A 24,111-nucleotide genomic window follows, 5' to 3' on the forward strand; every position below is an offset into this window, starting at 1 on the left:
ATGGACCAATACCATCCAATCCAGAGGATTTATTAATATTCACCTTAATTAGCATATCAAAAACATCAGCTTCACTAACATTAGCTACTGAAAAATAATTATCGTCAGGAATTTTAGCTCTTATAAATAATAGAAGAGCATCAAGTTCAATTGGGATGTTAGTCTGGTTCTGAATACTGTTACTGGAGATGCTTATGAAGAAATTGTTGAACATTTCCACAATGTCTTGTACAGATGTTGCTATATCATCATTTTACTTAAGTCTAGGGGGAAGACAACTACTCCTGGGTGGGTTCAGCTCTTAGATGCTTCCATAATGTCTTGCTACTCTTACTTTCATTAATAGCCTGTTTATAGTAGTTTTCTTTTGCCTTATCTATCAGGTGCTTAGCTTTATTCCTCCACTTTCTATAGCTTTTCATGTCTTTTTTCTTGTGGAAATTATCTCTTAGGTGCCTAGCCTCATTGATCTCGGGGGTAATCCACTTGGGTGTACTTTGGTGTTTAACCCTTTTTGTTTTAATTGGGGCATGCTTGTCTAAGGCTGCATAGAACATCTGATAGCATTTGTCTAAGGCAGTGTTGACATCAGCTATATTGCATACCGACTGGAAGGGTTTGCAAACTAAATCATTTAAGAACATTTCCTCATCAAACTGTTTAAATTCCCTGTATTGTATTTCAGTGTGTTGACCATTTTTAGATGATTTCAGAACATGTCTAGTTACACAGACTGGGTAGTGGCTTCTCAATGCATAAACTGGCACATTAATTTCACTTATGTTTTCAGGTTTATTAGTATAGACATGATCAAACAGCATTAACTTACCAGTACTCATAATTCTAAAAGACATTAACTTACCAGTACTCATAATACTAAAAGACATTAACTTACCAGTACTCACAATTCTAAAAGACATTAACTTACCAGTACTCATAATTCTTGTAAGACATTAACTTACCAGTACTCACAATTCTAAAAGACATTAACTTATCAGTGCTCATAATTCTAAAAGACATTAGCTTACCAGTACTCATAATTCTAAAAGACATTAACTTACCAGTACTCATAATTCTTGTAAGACATTAACTTATCAGTATTCATAATTCTAAAAGACATTAACTTACCAGTACTCATAATTCTTGTAAGACATTAGCTTACCAGTACTCATAATACTAAAATACATTAACTTACCAGTATTCATAATTCTAAAAGACATTAGCTTACCAGTACTCATTATTCTAAAAGACATTAACTTATCAGTACTCACAATTCTAAAAGACATTAACTTACCAGTATTCATAATTCTAAAAGACATTAGCTTACCAGTACTCATAATTCTAAAAGACATTAACTTATCAGTACTCATAATTCTAAAAGACATTAACTTATCAGTACTCATTATTCTAAAAGACATTAACTTACCAGTACTCATTATTCTAAAAGACATTAATTTATCAGTACTCATTATTCTAAAAGACATTAACTTATCAGTACTCATAATTCTAAAAGACATTAAAGTATCAGTACTCATAATTCTAAAAGCTATTAACTTTACCAGTACTCGTTATTCTAAAATCTATTAACTTACCACTACTGATAATTCTAAAAGACATTAACTTATCAGTACTCATTATTCTAAAAGACATTAACTTACCAGTACTCATAATTCTTGTAAGACATTAGCTTACCAGTACTCATAATACTAAAATACATTAATTTACCAGTATTCATAATTCTAAAAGACATTAGCTTACCAGTACTCATTATTCTAAAAGACATTAACTTACCAGTACTCATAATACTAAAATACATTAACTTACCAGTATTCATAATTCTAAAAGACATTAGCTTACCAGTACTCATAATTCTAAAAGACATTAACTTATCAGTACTCATAATTCTAAAAGCTATTAACTTTACCAGTACTCGTTATTCTAAAATCTATTAACTTACCACTACTGATAATTCTAAAAGACATTAACTTATCAGTACTCATTATTCTAAAAGACATTAACTTACCAGTACTCATAATTCTTGTAAGACATTAGCTTACCAGTACTCATAATACTAAAATACATTAACTTACCAGTATTCATAATTCTAAAAGACATTAGCTTACCAGTACTCATTATTCTAAAAGACATTAACTTACCAGTACTCATAATACTAAAATACATTAACTTACCAGTATTCATAATTCTAAAAGACATTAGCTTACCAGTACTCATAATTCTAAAAGACATTAACTTATCAGTACTCATTATTCTAAAAGACATTAACTTACCAGTACTCATAATTCTTGTAAGACATTAGCTTACCAGTACTCATAATACTAAAATACATTAACTTACCAGTATTCATAATTCTAAAAGACATTAGCTTACCAGTACTCATTATTCTAAAAGACATTAGCTTACCAGTATTCATAATTATAAAAGACATTAGCTTACCAGTACTCATAATTCTAAAAGACATTAACTTATCAGTACTCATTATTCTAAAAGACATTAACTTATCAGTATTCATTATTCTAAAAGACATTAACTTATCAGTACTCATAATTCTTGTAAGACATTAACTTATCAGTACTCATAATTCTAAAAGACATTAACTTATCAGTACTCATTGTTCTAAAAGACATTAACTTATCAGTACTCATAATTCTAAAAGCTATTAACTTACCACTACTCATAATTCTAAAAGACATTAACTTATCAGTACTCATAATTCTAAAAGACATTAACTTATCAGTACTCATAATTCTAAAAGACATTAACTTATCAGTACTCATTATTCTAAAAGACATTAACTTACCAGTACTCATAATTCTAAAAGCTATTAACTTACCACTACTCATAATTCTAAAAGACATTAACTTATCAGTACTCATAATTCTAAAAGACATTAACTTATCAGTACTCATAATTCTTGTAAGACATTAACTTATCACTACTCATAATTCTAAAAGACATTAACTTATCAGTACTCATTATTCTAAAAGACATTAACTTATCAGTACTCATAATTCTAAAAGCTATTAACTTACCACTACTCATAATTCTAGAAGACATTAACTTATCAGTACTCATAATTCTAAAAGACATTAACTTACCACTACTCATAATTCTAAAAGACATTAACTTATCAGTACTCATTATTCTAAAAGACATTAACTTATCAGTACTCATTATTCTAAAAGCTATTAACTTACAACTACTCATAATTCTAAAAGACATTAACTTATCAGTACTCATAATTCTAAAAGACATATGCCAATGGAAATATATGCAAACTATTCATAAAGTTGCAATGACTTCATGACATTTATTTGTTTCATGTTTGACTCTGCTTTATGAAATGTCAGCATTGATTATTTATTGAATTTGTTGTGTTTTTACTTGTGTTTGTCTTTATGAATTCTCTGCATTGATTATTTATTGAATTTGTTGTGTTTTTACTTGTGTTTGTCTTTATGAATTCTCTGCATTGATTATTTATTGAATTTGTTGTGTTTTTACTCGTGTTTGTCTTTATGAATTCTCTGCATTGATTATTTATTGAATCTGATGCGTTTTGTCTGATAAAATAATAGTTTTCAGCATGTACTTGTATTGCAGTTTATTTAATGTGAATTTCAGTGTCATTGACTTTCTTGCTTTTCAAATATATTTACTGTAAAAGTATTTGTAACAAAGTCACATGATGTTGATAATAATGATCATTTTATTATTTGCAATATTATATTGTTATTGTTTGCATTATTAACATTGCTGCTGTTGTTGTGATTTGAGCTTTGAATCTTTAGATGTTGCTGATGATGATGTGTTCTTGTCTTGAACACTAATTTGCCTTCAAACAATTTGTCATTTTTCACCAATCTCAGGGTGACTATTCATTTGCATGCACATTAGGTACTTTGCTCCCACCGAATCAACAGCCTGTCCACTCGTATGACTTTTCAACATCGTAGACTAATGCTTGCATCAAGTTGGCACTGCAGTGAATCTTTCTCACTTTTAAACCATATTCTTCTTAGATTAAAAATTAAACAAACCTTTAGAAAATATATAATTAGTCAAAATCATGGATTAATTAGATCTGAATACACACAAATGTGAATTAACCAGATATATAGGTATGAATGACGGTGTGAATTAACCACATATCTAGGTGTGAATGACAGTCATTGTGAATTAACCACATATTTAGGTGTGAATGACAGTCAGTTTGAGTTAACCACATATCTAGATGTGAATGACAATGTGAATTAACCACATATCTAGGTGTGAAAGACAGTCAATGTGAATTAACCACATATCTAGGTGTGAAAGACAGTCAATGTGAATTAACCACATATCTAGGTGTGAATGACAGTAATTGTGAGTTAACCACATATCTAGGTGTGAACGACAATGTGAATTAACCACATATCTTGGTGCGAATGACAATGTGAATTAGCCACATATCTAGGTGTGAATGACAGTCTGATTTAACCACATATCTAGGTGCGAATGAGTCAATGTGAATTAGCCACATATCTAGGTGTGAATGACAGTGTGAATTAACCACATATCTAAGTGTGAATGACTGTCAGTGTGAGTTAACCACATATCTGTGTGTGAATGACAATGTGAATTAACCACATATCTAGGTATGAATGACAATGTGAATTAGCCACATATCTAGGATGAATGACAGTGTGAATTAATCAAATATCTAGGTGTGAATGACAGTCAGTGTGAATTAACCACATATCTAGGTGTGAATGACTGTCAGTGTGAGTTAACCACATATCTGGGTGTGAATGACAATGTGAATTAACCACATATCTACATGTGAATGACATTGAATGTGAATTAACCACATATTTAGGTGTGAATTACTGAATTAACCACATATCTAGGTATGAATGACAATGTGAATTAACCACATATATAGGTGTGAATGACAGTCAATATGAATTAACCATGTATTTTGGTATTAATGACTGTCAATGTGAATCAACCACATATCTAGATGTGAATGACAGTCATTGTGAGTTAACCACATATATGGGTGTGAATGACAGTCAATGTGAATTAAACACATATCTAGGTGTGAATGACAGTGTGAATTGACCATGTATCTTGGTGTGAATGACAGTCAACATGAATTAACCACATATCTAGTTGTGAATGACACTGAATTATATCTAAGTGTAAATGACAGTCAATGTGAATTGACCATGTATCTTGGTGTGAATGACAGTCAACATGAATTAACCACATATCAAGGTGTGAATGACAGTCAATGTGTATTAACCACATATTTAGGTGTGATGACAGTCAATATGAATTAACCATATATCTAGGTGTGAATGACAGTCAATGTAAATTAATCTCTTAGTTGCTCATTACAATTCTCAATGGTAAGCTTTTCTATGAGTGAAACAAAACTTGCATGCACCATCTCTATTAACTGCTGATTTTCATCACCTAATGCTGCCTATCAACAGCCTGTAAAGTACAAATGTTAGCCTAGTGCTAGACTAGCCACCTAATGCTAGGCTTACTGAACACTGAACACTAGGCTTACTGAAATTCAACACTAGGCATACAGAACATCTAATGCCTGACTTACTGAACACCCAATGCCTGGCTTACTTAACATCTGATGCCTGGCTTACTTAACATCTGATGCCTGGCTTACTGATATTCAACACTATGCTTATTGAACATCTAATGCCTGGCTTACTTAACATTTAATGCCTGGTTTACTAAACACCTAGTGCCTGGCTTACTGATATTCAACATTATGCTTTTTGAACATCTAATGCCTGGCTTACTGAACACTTAATGCCTGGCTTACTGAACATCTAATGCCTGGCTTACTGGTATTCAACATTATGCTTACTGAACACCTCACTAGGATTACTGAACATCTGACACTAGGCTTACTGAACATCTAATGCCTGACTTACTGAACACCCAATGCCTGGCTTACTTAACATCTAATGCCTGGCTTACTGAACACTTAATGCCTGGCTTACTGAACACTTAATGCCTGGCTTACTGATATTCAACACTATGCTTATTGAACATCTAATGCCTGGCTTACTTAACATCTGATGCCTGGCTTACTTAACATCTGATGCCTGGCTTACTGATATTCAACACTATGCTTACTGAACATCTAATGCCTGGCTTACTGAACATCTGATGCCTGGCTTACTTAACATCTGATGCCTGGCTTACTGATATTCAACACTATGCTTATTGAACATCTAATGCCTGGCTTACTTAACATTTAATGCCTGGTTTACTAAACACCTAGTGCCTGGCTTACTGATATTCAACATTATGCTTTTTGAACATCTAATGCCTGGCTTACTGAACACTTAATGCCTGGCTTACTGAACATCTAATGCCTGGCTTACTGGTATTCAACATTATGCTTACTGAACACCTAACACTAGGATTACTGAACATCAGTGCTAGACATATTGAACAATACTGATTGAATTTTAAGTTAGGTAGCACAAATATATTCATGAAGAAGATATCCCAGTTTTTAATGGATCCACATCAGATATAGATATCAAGGTAATGGCTTTGATTACATCATGTCCTCATTCCTTTTGCGTTAGATTTTTTTAAAAATTTCCAGACAATAACATGTACACTAAGAAAGGAGCCCATTTACATTTTTAATAAAAAATTGAGAACATACCTAATACTACCAGTCTTGTGGACTTTGTACACCCATAGCACTACCAGTCTTGTGGACTTTGTACACCCATAACACTGTCAGTCTTGTGGACTTTTTACACCCATAACACTACAAGTCTTGTGGACTTTGTACACCCATGTCACTACCACTCTTGTGGACTTTTTACACCCATAACACTACAAGTCTTGTGGACTTTGTACACCCATAACAGTCAGTCTTGTGGACTTTGTACACCCATAAGTCAGTCTTGTGGACATTTTAACCCATAACAGTCAGTCTTGTGGACTTTTTACACCCATAACACTACTAGTCATGTAGACTTTGTACACCCATGACACTACCACTCACCACTACCTTGAGATTTTGAGGTATTTGGTAGTTAAAAACTATTTTCAAATTTACATTGAAGACACCAGCAATAGAAACAAATTCTTTGTAGCATTATACAGGAAGGGTGTGCAAGCAACATAGAAGAAAAGAAGAAAGACTGCAACTTGCTGAAATATTGAATAAACAAAATGAGTCAGCATCATTTATCCTAATGGGGATGGGCCACTTTTGGAAATGGAACACATAATAATTGGAAGGAAAAAGGAAGTTGTAATGGACCCACCACCATAGGGAAAGGAAATTTAAATAAAACAAGCAGTGAAGTATATCTGTCAGGAATACCACTAGAAATTCCCCTAGCAGCAATGGCAGAAAGATTTAAGGAAAAATTTAACCAAAAAATTAAAAGCAGCAGATGTCAAACATACAATAATTATTCAATTGTACACATGCAAACATGTTTAGGTTACATAAATCCCCAGTTTACACATGCAAACATGTTTAGGTTATGTAAATCCCCAATTTACACATGCAAACATGTTTAGGTTACATAAATCCCCAATTTACACATGCAAACATATTTAGGTTACATAAGTCCCCAATTTACACATGCAAACATATTTAGGTTTAATAAATCCCCAATTTACACATGCAAACATGTTTAGATTACATAAATCCCCAATTTACACATGCAAACATGTTTAGGTTACATAAGTCCCCAATTTGCACATGCAAACATGTTTAGGTTTCATAAGTCCCCAATTTACACATGCAAACATGTTTAGATTACATAAATCCCCAATTTACATATGCAAACATGTTTAGATTACATAAGTCCCCAATTTGCACATGCAAACATGTTTAGATTACATAAATCCCCAATTTACACTTGTAAACATGTTTAGGTTACACAAGTCCCCAATTTACACATGCAAACATGTTTAGGTTACATAAGTCCCCAATTTACACATGCAAACATGTTTAGATTACATAAATCCCCAATTTACACATGCATACATTTTTAGGTTACATAAGTCCCCAATTTACACATGCAAACATATTTAGGTTACCTAAATCCCTTATTTACACATGCAAACATGTTTAGATTACATAAATCCCCAATTTACACCTTCAAACATGTTTAGATTACATAAATCCCCAGTTTACACATGCAAACATGTTTAGGTTACATAAAACCCCAATTTACACATGCAAACATGTTTAGATTACATAAAACCCCAATTTACACCTGCAAACATGTTTAGATTACGTAAATCCCCAATTTACACATGCAAACATGTTTATATTACATAAATCCCCAATTTGCACATGCATGCATGTTTAGGTTACACAGAACCCTAATTTATAATGCAAACATTTTGCCAAATACCAGATGGTTTCAATCAAATGGCTCTGATACTCTACTGACTGATTAGAGTCATTGTTTGGATCCCATCAACACAGAGCCTGATCTAGCCATGAACAATGAACAGGAAACTTTGGTTATAGACTGTTTGTATGCATAGTTAATTTTGGTAGAAACATTATGTCTTGAGAATGTTTCTGATTACCTTACCCAGGAATCTACAGGTGGAAGCAGGTGCTATTGGTTGCAGTAACATTCAGTAACACAAATGCTGAACTTAGAACTTCAGGTCTCTGTTAAGTTGTTTATTCTCTCAATCATCAACATATTATTACATTGTTGGCTCCATATCACTGCATACCAATACTTCATCCCCACTCCCCTTCTGTTTAGGGGTCAATTGGTTCGACCGATTGGTTGATGTTTTCCTCACTTTCAGTGCAGTATTGACCATGCTAAGGAAATGAGAATTAAGTGTCTTCCCAAAGGCATGGAGGCAACCTACCTGGGCTGGCCTGAAAGAGGATCAGACCCATGATAGCTGTATTGACCCAAATCTTCCATCACAGAATGTATTGGCATATCATGGTCTACATTATCATAGACCCAAATCTTCTATCACAGAATGTATTGGCATATCATGGTCTACATTATCATAGACCCAAATCTTCTATCACAGAATGTATTGGCATATCATGGTCTACATTATCATAGACCCAAATCTTCTATCACAGAATGTATTGGCATATCATGGTCTACATTATCATAGACCCAAATCATCCATCATATAATGTATTGGCATATCATGGGCTACATTATTACAGACCTAAATCTTCTATCACATAATGTATTGACATATCAAGGTCTACATTATCATAGACCCAAATCTTCTATCACAGAATGTATTGGCATATCATGGTCTACATTATCATAGACCCAAATCTTCTATCACAGAATGTATTGGCATATCATGGTCTACATTATCATAGACCCAAATCATCCATCATATAATGTATTGGCATATCATGGGCTACATTATTACAGACCTAAATCTTCTATCACATAATGTATTGGCATATCAAGGTCTACATTATCATAGACCCAAATCTTCCATCACATAATGCATTGGCATATCAAGGTCTACATTATCATAGACCCAAATCTTCTATCACAGAATGTATTGGCATATCATGGTCTACATTATCATAGACCCAAATCATCCATCATATAATGTATTGGCATATCATGGGCTACATTATTACAGACCTAAATCTTCTATCACATAATGTATTGGCATATCAAGGTCTACATTATCATAGACCCAACTCTTCCATCACAGAATGTATTGGCATATCATGGTCTACATTATCATTGACCCAACTCTTCCATCACAGAATGTATTGGCATATCATGGTCTACATTATCATAGACCCAAATCTTCCATCACATAATGTATTGGCATATCATGGTCTACATTATCATTGACCCAACTCTTCCATCACAGAATGTATTGGCATATCATGGTCTACATTATCATAGACCCAAATCTTCTATCACATAATGTATTGGCATATCATGGTCTACATTATCATTGACCCAAATCTTCCATCACAGAATGTATTGGCATATCATGGTCTACATTATCATAGACCCAACTCTTCCATCACAGAATGTATTGGCATATCATGGTCTACATTATCATAGACTCAAATCATCCATCACAGAATGTATTGGCATATCATGGTCTACATTATCATTGACCCAAATCTTCCATCACAGAATGTATTGGCATATCATGCTCTACATTATCATAGACCCAAATCTTCTATCACAGAATGTATTGGCATATCATGGTCTACATTATCATAGACCCAAATCATCCATCATATAATGTATTAGACATATCATGGTCTACATTATTACAGACCTAAATCTTCTATCACAGAATGTATTGGCATATCATGGTCTACATTATCATAGACCCAAATCATCCATCACAGAATGTATTGGCATATCAAGGTCTACATTATCATAGACCCAAATCTTCTATCACAGAATGTATTGGCATATCATGGTCTACATTATCATAGACCCAAATCTTCTATCACATATTGTATTGGCATATCAAGGTCTACATTATCATAGACCCAAATCTTCTATCACATAATGTATTGGCATATCATGGTCTACATTATCATAGACCCAAATCTTCCATCACATAATGTATTGGCATATCATGGTCTACATTATCATAGACCCAAATCTTCCATCACAGAATGTATTGGCATATCATGGTCTACATTATCATAGACCCAAATCTTCCATCACATAATGTATTGGCATATCATGGTCTACATTATCATAGACCCAAATCTTCTATCACAGAATGTATTGGCATATCATGGTCTACATTATCATATACCCAAATCATCCATCATATAATGTATTAGGTATATCATGGTCTACATTATTACAGACCTAAATCTTCTATCACAGAATGTATTGGCATATCATGGTCTACATTATCATAGACCCAAATCTTCCATCACAGAATGTATTGGCATATCATGGTCTACATTATCATAGACCCAAATCTTCCATCACAGAATGTATTGGCATATCATGGTCTACATTATCATAGACCCAAATCTTCCATCACATAATGTATTGGCATATCATGGTCTACATTATCATAGACCCAAATCTTCTATCACAGAATGTATTGGTATATTAATGTCTACATTGTTTATGTATTAATAGACTGATTTGTGAATACATAATGTGACTGCAGGCCTGGTTCTGTGCTTCCACCTTGAGACAAAAGTATTTTTGACTTGAAGAAACTTTATGAGGATCTACCAGCTGATGAAATCATGGACTTTTCATACATATATACTAGGTCAGTGCCATAAAATACTACTACACACATATATTCTAGGTCAGGGCCATAAAATACTACTACACACATATATGCTAGGTCGGTGCCATAAAATATTACGACACACACATATATGCTAGATCAGTGCCATAAAATATTACTACACACATACATACTAGGTCTGTGCCATAAAATAATACCACACACATATATGCTAGGTAAGTGCCATAAACTACTACTACACACATATATGCTAGGTCAGTGCCTACACAACTATATGCTAGGTCAATGCCATAAAATACTGCTACACACATATATGCTAGGTAAGTGCCATAAAATACTACTACACACATATATGCTAGGTCAGTGGCATAAAATACTACTACACACATATATAGTAGGTAAGTGCCATAAAATACTACTACACACATATATGCTAGGTCAGTGCCATAAAATACTACTACACACATATATGCTAGGTCAGTGCCATAAAATACTACTACACACATATATGCTATGTCAGTGCCATAAAATACTACTATACACATATATGTTAGGCCAGTGCCATAAAATACTACTACACACATATATATGCTACGTCAGTGCCATAAAATACTACTACACATTTGTATGCTAGGTCAGTGCCATAAAATACTGCTACACACATATATACTAGGTAAGTGCCATAAAATACTGCTACACACATATATGCTAGGTCAGTGCCATAAAATGCTGCTACACACATATATGCTAGGTCAGTGCCATAAAATACTACTACATATATATGCTAGGTCAGTGCCATCAAATACTACTACACACATATATGCTAGGTCAGTGCCATCAAATACTACTACACACATATATATGATACATTAGTGCCATAAAATACTACTACACACATATATACTAGGTAAGTGCCATAAAATACTACTACACATATATATGTTAGGTCAGTGCCATAAAATACTACTACACACACATACATGCTAGGTCAGTGTCATAAAATACTACTACACACATATATACTAGGTCTGTGCCATAAAATACTACTACACACATATATACTAGGTAAGTGCCATAAAATACTACTACACACATATATGTTAGGTCAGTGACATAAAATACTACTACACACACATATATGTTAGGTCAGTGCCATAAAATACTACTACTTATCACATATATGCTAGGTCAGTGCCATAAAATACTATTACATATATATATGTTAGGTCAGTGACATAAAATACTACTACACACATATATATGCTAGGTCAGTGCCATAAAATACTACTACACACATATATGTTAGGTCAGTGACATAAAATACTACTACACACATGTATATGCTAGGTCAGTGCCATAAAATACTACTACACACATATATGCTAGATCAGTGCCATAAAATACTACTACACACATATATGTTAGGTCAGTGCCATAAAATACTACTACACACATATATATGCTAGGTCAGTGCCATAAAATACTACTACACACATATATGTTAGGTCAGTGACATAAAATACTACTACACACATATATATGATAGGTCAGTGCCATAAAATACTCCTACACACCTATATGTTAGGTCAGTGCCATAAAATACTACTACTTATCACATATATGTTAGGTCAGTGCCATAACATACTACTACACATGTATATGCTAGGTCAGTGCCATAAAATACTACTACACACATATATGCTAGATCAGTGCCATAAAATACTACTACACACATATATGTTAGGTCAGTGCCATAAAATACTACTACACACATATATATGCTAGGTCAGTGCCATAAAATACTTCTACACACATATATACTAGGTCTGTGCCATAAAATAATACCACACACATATATGCTAGGTCAGTGCCATAAAATGCTACTACACACATATATACTAGGTAAGTGCCATAAAATACTACTACACACATATATGTTAGGTCAGTGACATAAAATACTATTACACACATATATACTAGGTCAGTGCCATAAAATACTACTACTTCACACATATATGCTAGGTCAGTGCCATAAAATACTACTACACACATACATGCTTGGTCAGTGCCATAAAATGCTACTACACACATACATGCTAGGTCAGTGCCATAAAATACTACTACACACATATATACTAGGTAAGTGCCATAAAATACTACTACACACATATATGCAAGGTCAGTGCCATAAAATATTACTACACACATATATACTAGGTCTGTGCCATAAAATAATACCACATACATATATGTTAGGTCAGTGCCATAAAATACTACTACACACATATATATGCTAAGTCAGTGCCATAAAATACTACTACACACATATATATGCTATGTCAGTGCCATAAAATACTACTACACATATATATGCTAGGTCAATGCCATAAAATACTACTACACACATATATGCTAGATCAGTACCATAAAATACTACTACACACATATATATGCTAGGTCAGTGCCGTAAAATACTACTACACACATATATACTAGGTCAGTGCCATTAGGTCAGTGCCATAAAATACTACTACACACATATATGCTAGGTCAGTGCCATAAAATACTACTATACACATGTATACTAGGTCAGTGCCATAAAATACTACTACACACATATATGCTATGTCAATGCCATAAAATACTACTATACACATATATACTAGGTCAGCATCATAAAATGCTACTACTACTGCACATATATACTAGCTGGTAACTAGGTCAGTGCCATACAATACTACTACTACACACATATACACTAGCTAGTAAGTGCCATAAAATACTGCTACACACATATATGCTTAGTCAGTGCCTTAAAATACTACTACACACATATATGTTAGGTCAGTGCCATAAAATACTAATGTTACTACACACATATACTGGGTCAGTGCCATAAAATAATACCACACACATATATACTAGGTCAGTGCCATAAAATACTACTACACACATATATGCTAGGTCAGTGCCATAAAATACTACTACACACATATATGCTAGGTTAGTGCTATAAAATACTACTATACACATATATACTAGGTCAGTGCCATAAAATATGACTACTACACACATATATACTAGCTGGCAAGTGCCAAAATGTACTACTACTACACACATATATGCTAGGTCAGTGCCATAAAATACTACTATGTAGAGACATATATATACTGGGTAAGTGTCATAAAATACTACAACACATATACTGAGTCAGTGTCATAAAATACTACAAGACATATATACTGGGTAAGTGGCATAAAATACTACAACACATATATACTGAGTCAGTGTCATAAAATATTACAACACGTATATACTGGGTCAGTGTCATAAAATACTACTACCCACATACTGGGTCAGTGTCATAAAATACTACTACACACACATATACTGGGTCAGTGTCATAAAATACTACTACACACACATATACTGGGTCAGTGTCATAAAATACTACTACACACACATATACTGGGTCAGTGTCATAAAATACTACTACCCACATACTGGGTCAGTGTCATAAAATACTACTACACACACATATACTGGGTCAGTGTCATAAAATACTACTACCCACATACTGGGTAAGTGCCATAAAATACTACTACCCACATACTGGGTCAGTGTCATAAAATAATACTACACACACATATACTGAGTCAGTATCATAAAATACTACTACACACACATATACTGGGTGGGTGTCATAAAATGCTACTACCCGCATACTGGGTAAGTGCCATAAAATACTACTACCCACATGCTGGGTAAGTGCCATAAAATGCTACTACCCACATACTGGGTCAGTGTCATGAAATACTACTACCCACATACTGGGTCAGTGTCATAAAATACTACTACCTCCATACTGGGTCAGTGTCATAAAATACTACAATGCACATATATACTAGGTCATTGCTATTAAATACTACTACTACACACATATATACTAGGCCAGTGCCATAAAATACTACCACACACATATATGCTAGGTCTGAGTGCCATAAAATACTACCACACACATATATGCTAGGTCTGAGTGCCATAAAATACTACTATGCACATATATGCTAGGTCAGTGCTATTAAATACTACTACACATATATATGCTAGGTCAGTGCCATAAAATACTACTACACATATATATAGTAGTTGGTCAGTGCCCTAAAATACTACTACTTCACACTTATATACTGGGTCAGTACTATTAGCAGTCTGGCGATTGACGCACTCGGCAAGTAATATCTAACATGCAGTATGATTGGTTTCATGTGGTAATGAGTTGCTAGTTAGTCAAATTATATAATATCTTAAAATGTAGGGAGATTCTCTTCTCAAACTCTTAATTTTTGTACAGTGAAAATATAAAATATGGTGAAAGAGCACCTGCTGAAGTATAACTAGTACATATGGTTTGTACCATATCTTTTATTGACATGCAACTGTTGTACTCTTATCTGGATCTGCAGCCCCAACCTGGAAATTTCATCACTGGAAAGGTTGAATTGTTTTACATCATTATCAGCCAGATAATACCATATGGTCATACAAATTTGCATTCAGCTTTGACAAGCATAGATCCAGATCTGGGAGAGTGTTACACAACAGCAGAATGGGGCCTATACTATTAATAGTATGCAGTTTTGACAAGCATAGATCCAGATCTGGGAGAGTGATACACAACAGCAGAATGGGGCCTATACTATTAATAGTATGCAGATTTGACAAGCATAGATCCAGATCTGGGAGAGTGATACACAACAGCAGAATGGGACCTATACTATTAATAGTATGCAGATTTGGAATTTAGGAAGCAATAGCAAGCAGCAAGTTTTAACTTGTTCCTTTTCATTAAGACTCTTCTTGGCAAATAAGACTTTCTCCTTATGCTTTCTTCGCTTAGTGGCTTTGTTTTGGATCTCTCCTCATGTGTTCTACCCATTTTGTCATCTTCTTTGCCAATTTATGCCAAGTCAACTTTGGTCTTCCATGTTTCATTTACCCTCCTGCTTTCTGTGAATAATGCCATGACATGGAAACCATCAAAGTTTAACTTTCTGGTAGTTGAATGTCAATGAAATTCTAAGAATTGTGAAAAAATCAGCTGATCACTATCATTTGTAATAAACACCAGTCACATGTCAACATTTGCAGCTGTCACAAAATATGTTGGAATAGTTTTCATTCCATAAAAATAATCTGACCTGTCATCATCCAGAGTTGTTTTTTATTTTCAGTATTTCTTCCATGATAAGTCAAGGGTCCAGCTTAATGAATTATCCAGAAGTAGAGGGTAGACAAAACTATCATTTGTAAATGCTTCCACCATTTTGTAAAGGGTAGACAAAACTATCATTTGTAAATGCTTCCACCATTTTGTAAAGGGTAGACAAAACTATCATTTGTAAATGCTTCCACCATTTTGTAAAGGGTAGACAAAACTATCATTTGTAAATGCTTCCACCATTTTGTAAAGGGTAGACAAAACTATCATTTGTAAATGCTTCCACCATGTTGTAAAGGGTAGACAAAACTATCATTTGTAAATACTTCCACCATTTTGTAAAGATGGAGATTTGAACTTAAAGTCAAGCATGGGCTTATCAGAGAAATAAAGGTAATAATAATAATAATAATAATAACTTTATTTAGTGAATTTAACTCAGTTGCATGAACTAATCTAATTTTAGAGTCCTTTTCTTTATATACAATATATATAGTATTTACAGCACACTATGAAGAATTTGACCTGACACTAAACATCTGAGGTATTCTGAAAATCAAAGTTTCAGGCCCAGAACATATGCTCAGTGATAAACTTATATAAAATATCACACTGTATTGAAAACTTTATCTGTGAATACAGAGTATAAGCAGGTATATATGTTATGTTGCACTGTGCCTTAAGATTTCATCTATTTACGGCTGCTTATGACAAGGAGAAATGCCATAAATCTGTATTATGCCATTAAGAATGTTGTTTTGTGCCAGTAGGCCATTACATTGAAAATTCATTTTAAACAATCTCTTCTTTGGCATTGGTATGATGTCATTTTTGTTTCTAACAGACCTTAAATTTGAAGTACCCTCAGAATATCTTTGGTAAAATTTATTACTTAGGCAGACAAAAATGGCTTTTCTGGATAATATATTCATAAATTTGACCTTTCAAAGGAATATTCTTTCATGTATTGGTAAAGATTTTATATAATTCATTGCATCCTGAAAATTGTCTCTACATTAATTATTAAAAAATGGCATGCCCTTTTTTGGAAGGAGGATCTAAAACAAATTGTTGTGCTGGAATTAGAGGTATTATCCCACATCACATTGCATTAGCCTAGATATATCAGCCCAGATATTGCCAGATAAACTTATATTTAAGATGCAAGTAATTGTTTCCAGATTTTTTACAAAGTATCAAAAGCACATAATTGGTAACCAGTCTGCAACAATGTATTTTAAAGCCTCAGTCTGTTACATTGTTTTTTTACACAATATAGAATAGATGATTCAGCCACTAGATTCCTCCATAAAAATCTGGATAGCACAGAGGTAGCCACTGATGCCTTACACCTCTGAGGTCATCATAAGGTTTAGTCTTGGAAGTTGGCAATGCACACATTTATAGTGATTGGCTGTTCAGAGGTGTTGGCAATGCAAGCATTTATAATGAAAGGCTGTAAAGAGGTATTGGCAATGCAAGCATTTTCAGTGATTGGCTCTTTAGAGGTGTTGGCAATGGAAGCATTTTCAGTGATTGGCTCTTTAGAGGTGTTGGCAATGCAAGCATTTTCAGTGATTGGCTCTTTAGAGGTGTTGGCAATGGAAGCATTTTCAGTGATTGGCTCTTTAGAGGTGTTGGCAATGCAAGCATTTTCAGTGATTGGCTCTTTAGAGGTGTTGGCAATGCAAGCATTTTCAGTGATTGGCTCTTTAGAGGTGTTGGCAATGCAAGCATTTTCAGTGATTGGCTCTTTAGAGGTGTTGGCAATGGAAGCATTTAATAGTGTTTGGCTGTTCAGTTGTATTGGCAATGCTAGTATTTATAGTGTTTGGCTGTTCAGTTGTATTGTCACTGCAAGCATTTAATAGTGTTTGGCTGTTCAGTTGTATTGGCAATGCAAGTATTTATAGTGTTTGGCTGTTCAGTTGTATTGTCACTGCAAGCATTTAATAGTGTTTGGCTGTTCAGTTGTATTGGCAATGCTAGTATTTATAGTGCCTGACTATTCAGAGGTGTTGGCAATGCAAGCATATAACCCTGAAAATCTTTCTGTTGCTATATTTCTGAATTGGCCATTGTATTTATATGGAGTTTTCACAAAGCACAATAGCAGTACTTGGTTCATTGTCAATGAAATTGGCGATAATTTAAGTGATACCATGTCATCAAGTAGCATCTTAATGGTCATCTTGCTTGGGGTTTTCATTAAAACACTTCTTGCCCTATTTAATTGGTTCATAGTGAAGATCTGAGCCAATCTGACCTCCAGTATATCTAGGCTTTTGTGAAGGAGTTTTGAAAACCAGACCATATTGACTTTGGAATTAAGTCAAAGGTCATTGCTTGCAATTTTGTATTTAATAGCTTACATTTGGCCCAGCATTGATTTTCAGGTGAAAAATCTTGATTCTGGTTATTAGCTCACCTAGAAAGAAAGGCATCATAAAGCCTTGTGGGATTATTGTATGGCCCTGTGTCCATCATACATGCATTGTGTAACCCATCATAAAGCCTTGTGGGATTATTGTATGACCCCATGTCCATCATACATGCATTGTGTGTAATCCATCATAAAGCCTTGTGGGATTATTGTATGGCCCTGTGTCCATCATACATGCATCATGTGTAATCAATCATAAAGCCTTGTGGGATTATTGTATGGCCCTGTGTCCATCATACATGCATCATGTGTAACCCATCATAAAGCCTTGTGGGATTATTGTATGGCCCCATGTCCATCATACATGCATCATGTGTAATCAATCATAAAGCCTTGTGGGATTATTGTATGGCCCCATGTCCATCATACATGCATCATGTGTAATCCATCATAAAGCCTTGTGGGATTATTGTATGGCCCCGTGTCCATTATACATGCATCATGTGTAATCCATCATAAAGCCTTGTGGGATTATTGTATGGCCCTGTGTCCATCATACATGCATCATGTGTAATCTATCATAAAGCCTTGTGGGATTATTGTATGGCCCTGTGTCCATCATACATGCATTGTGTGTAATCCATCATAAAGCCTTGTTGGATTATTGTATGGCCCTGTGTCCATCATACATGCATCATGTGTAATCTATCATAAAGCCTTGTGGGATTATTGTATGGCCCTGTGTCAATCATACATGCATCATGTGTAATCCATCATAAAGCCTTGTGGGATTATTGTATGGCCCCGTGTCCATCATACATGCATTGTGTGTAATCCATCATAAAGCCTTGTGGGATTATTGTTTGGCCCCGTGTCCATCATACATGCATCATGTGTAATCAATCATAAAGCCTTGTGGGATTATTGTATGGCCCCGTGTCCATCATACATGCATTGTGTGTAATCCATCATAAAGCCTTGTGGGATTATTGTATGGCCCCGTGTCCATTATACATGCATCATGTGTAATCCATCATAAAGCCTTGTGGGATTATTGTATGGCCCCGTGTCCATCATACATGCATCATGTGTAATCAATCATAAAGCCTTGTGGGATTATTGTATGGCCCCGTGTCCATCATACATGCATTGTGTGTAATCCATCATAAAGCCTTGTGGGATTATTGTATGGCCCCGTGTCCATCATACATGCATCATGTGTAATCCATCATAAAGCCTTGTGGGATTATTGTATGGCCCCGTGTCCATCATACATGCATCATGTGTAATCCATCATAAAGCCTTGTGGGATTATTGTATGGCCCCGTGTCCATCATACATGCATCATGTGTAACCCATCATAAAGCCTTGTGGGATTATTGTATGGCCCCGTGTCCATCATACATGCATCATGTGTAATCAATCATAAAGCCTTGTGGGATTATTGTATGGCCCCGTGTCAATCATACATGCATCATGTCTAACCCATCATAAAGCCTTGTGGGATTATTGTATGGCCCCGTGTCCATCATACATGCATCATGTGTAATCCATCATAAAGCCTTGTGGGATTATTGTATGGCCCCGTGTCCATCATACATGCATCATGTGTAACCCATCATAAAGCCTTGTGGGATTATTGTATGGCCCCGTGTCCATCATACATGCATCATGTGTAACCCATCATAAAGACTTGTGGGATTATTGTATGGCCCCGTGTCCATCATACATGCATCATGTGTAATCCATCATAAAGCCTTGTGGGATTATTGTTTGGCCCTGTGTCCATCATACATGCATCATGTGTAACCCATCATAAAGCCTTGTGGGATTATTGTATGGCCCCGTGTCAATCATACATGCATCATGTGTAACCCATCATAAAGCCTTGTGGGATTATTGTATGGCCCTGTGTCCATCATACATGCATCATGTGTAACCCATCATAAAGCCTTGTGGGATTATTGTATGGCCCCGTGTCAATCATACATGCATCATGTCTAACCCATCATAAAGCCTTGTGGGATTATTGTATGGCCCTGTGTCCATTATACATGCATCATGTGTAATCCATCATAAAGCCTTGTGGGATTATTGTATGGCCCCGTGTCCATTATACATGCATCATGTGTAACCCATCATAAAGACTTGTGGGATTATTGTATGGCCCTGTGTCCATCATACATGCATCATGTGTAACCCATCATAAAGCCTTGTGGGAGTTTTGTATGGCCCTGTGTCCATCATACATGCATCATGTGTAATCCATCATAAAGCCTTGTGGGATTATTGTATGGCCCCGTGTCCATCATACATGCATTGTGTGTAATCCATCATAAAGCCTTGTCGGATTATTGTATGGCCCCATGTCCATCATACATGCATCATGTGTAATCCATCATAAAGCCTTGTGGGAGTTTTGTATGGCCCTGTGTCCATCATACATGCATCATGTGTAATCCATCATAAAGCCTTGTTGGATTATTGTATGGCCCCATGTCCATCATACATGCATCATGTGTAATCCATCATAAAGCCTTGTGGGATTATTGTATGGCCCCGTGTCCATCATACATGCATCATGTGTAACCCATCATAAAGCCTTGTGGGATTATTGTATGGCCCCGTGTCCATCATACATGCATCATGTGTAATCCATCATAAAGCCTTGTGGGATTATTGTATGGCCCCGTGTCCATCATACATGCATCATGTGTAATCCATCGGTATCAAACTTGTGATGTGAGATTCACTAGGGCAGAAGATGACTTTGGTAGGCCTGGATGGGTATCAAACTTGTGCCATGAGATTCACTAGGGCAGATGATTTTGGTTGGCCTGGATGGATATCAAACTTGTGACATGAGATTCACTAGGGCAGATGACTTTGGTTGGCCTGGATGGGTATCAAACTTGAGATGTGAGATTCACTAGGGCAGATGACTTTGGGTGGCCTGGATGGGTATCAAACTTGTGACATGAGATTCACTAGGGCAGATGACTTTGGTTGGCCTGGATGGGTATCAAACTTGTGATGTGAGATTCACTAAGGCAGATGACTTTGGTTGGCCTGGATGGGTATCAAACTTGTGACATGAGAGTCACTAGGGCAGATGACTTTGGTTGGCCTGGATGGATATCAATCTTATGACATGAGATTATGAGTTTGATATCTACTTCATGCACTCTTGTAACAGTTGGGTCCAGATGCAAATGACATATATTGCACAGGAACAGCAGGGTCTATGTTATTTGTTTTACTGATTACTCTTTACAAAATGTTTATATTCAGATTTTCTGGCACAATGCAGTGGAAAATCTAGGTCTCTACAGTTTGCATTGGACCCATGTGAATATATACAGTACCAACTGAACTACGGTGGCTCCCATCAGAGACACTTTACAGTACTTGCACTTCAAGAATGGACAAGTGTACCTGGCAGATGATGAATGGACAAGTGTACCTGGCAGATGATGAATGGAATAATAATCTAAAGTGGGCATTGCATTGACAGCACCAGACAATAAATTTTGCATATCTCTGCAGTTGCATAAACACACTAAAGTGTGCATTGCATTGACAGCACCAGACAATAAATTTTGCATATCTCTGCAGTTGCATAAACACACTTAGTGGTTAACAGGAATTTGAGATAACAACAGTCAGCATAATTGATTTGTTAAATTTGTACAGGATAAATAATGTCAGGAAATACAAATATTTACCACCTTAATGGTCTGAACCGTCCTCTCCATTGTGTTGTCTATCTATTAGTACAAGTTGTGTGCCACTACCTCTACTATTAGTATGAGTTTGGTATCATTATCTCTACTATTAGTACGAGTTTGGTATCATTATCTCTACTATTAGTACGAGTTTGGTATCATTATCTCTACTATTAGTACGAGTTTGGTATCATTATCTCTACTATTAGTACGAGTTTGGTATCATTATCTCTACTATTAGTACGAGTTTGGTATCATTATCTCTACTATTAGCACACGTTTGGTGTCATTACCCCTTCTATTAGTACAAGCTCGGTGTCACTACCCCTGCTATTACTACAAGTTTGATGTCACTACCTGTACTATTACTTCAAGTTTGGTTTCACTACCCCTGCTATTACTACAAGTTTGGTGTCACTATCTGTACTATTACTAAAAGTTTGGTGTCACTATCTGTACTATTACTACAAGTTTGGTGTCACTATCTGTACTATTACTACAAGTTTGGTGTCCCTACTCCTACTATTAGTACAATTTTGATATCACTATCCCTACTATTAGTATAAGTTTGGTGTCACTACCCCTACTAATAGTACACATTTGATGTCACCACCCCTACTATTAGTACAAGTTTGGTATCACTACTCCTACTGTTGGTACAAGTTTGGTATCACTACCCCTACTAATAGTACACATTTGATGTCACCACCCTTACTATTAGTACAAGTTTGGTGTCACTACTCCTACTGTTAGTACAAGTTTGGTATCTTTACTAAACTACAGGAAGGACCAACATGAAACTTTCCACTCACATTCATCTCAGGGTCAAGTAGGTCCTAAGTTTTATGTCACTACCCCTACTATTAGTACAAATTTGGTATCACTACCCCTACTATTAGTAAAAATTTGGTATCATTACCCATACTATTAATACAAATTTGGTATCACTACCCCTACTATTAGTACAAGTTTGGTATCACTACCCCTACTGTTCGTACAAGTTTGGTATCTTTACTAAACTACAGGAAGGACCGACATGAAACTTTCCACACACATGGTGAAGCAGGTAATAAATGAAAATGATGCCTGTCCACAAAATATTTTCTGGTTTGATGAGTCAATATGTTTTATGTTTACTGACCCTTTCTGATAAATATCTTATCCAGGTGTTGGCATCCTGCTCAGTATTTCTCAGGCTATTGTATCAATAGTGTGTCAATAGTGTATCAATAGTGTATCAATAGTGTAGCTAGTAAATTATGGGCTTCAATGTCAACACTTCCTATTTTTATAAACAAGCTTTCTAATGTCTGTCCAATGTCTTTCATCGGGTGTCAGATATAGTATAAGTGTAATCATCCCACTTTAGTTACAGCTTTGTAATGTCCGTACAATGTCTTTCATTGGGTGTCAGATATAGTATAAGTGTAATCATTCCACTTCAGTTACAGCTTTCTAATGTCCGTACAATGTCTTTCATTGGGTGTCAGTTA

The 24,111-nt window shown here is 35.2% G+C and overlaps 1 protein-coding gene and 1 long non-coding RNA gene across 3 annotated transcripts in view; both read left to right on the top strand.

The window, feature by feature from the left end:
- Window positions 1-22,613, top strand: part of LOC149785973 (popeye domain-containing protein 3-like) — a 98,323-nt gene extending 75,710 nt beyond the window's left edge. The window contains exons 8-9 of one of the 2 annotated variants that reach the window (XR_016424849.1): window positions 22,185-22,457; window positions 22,527-22,583. Coding sequence is in view for 1 of the 2 variants with exons in the window: in XM_089976234.1 (XP_089832360.1) it covers window positions 22,185-22,215 (31 nt within the window). In the remaining variant the exon portion in view is untranslated. Of the gene's footprint in view, window positions 1-22,184 lie in introns of both variants that reach the window. The other variant, XM_089976234.1, reaches the window with a different exon arrangement.
- Window positions 4,720-6,718, top strand: LOC149785975 (uncharacterized). Its single transcript, XR_016425179.1, has 2 exons — window positions 4,720-5,277; window positions 5,355-6,718. It is a non-coding gene; the product is annotated as an uncharacterized LOC149785975 (long non-coding RNA).
- Window positions 22,614-24,111: the final 1,498 nt, after the last annotated feature.

Source organism: Sinohyriopsis cumingii, chromosome 12, assembly GCF_028554795.1.
Source record: "Sinohyriopsis cumingii isolate HCF-2022 chromosome 12, ASM2855479v2, whole genome shotgun sequence".
NCBI lineage: Eukaryota > Metazoa > Mollusca > Bivalvia > Unionida > Unionidae > Sinohyriopsis > Sinohyriopsis cumingii.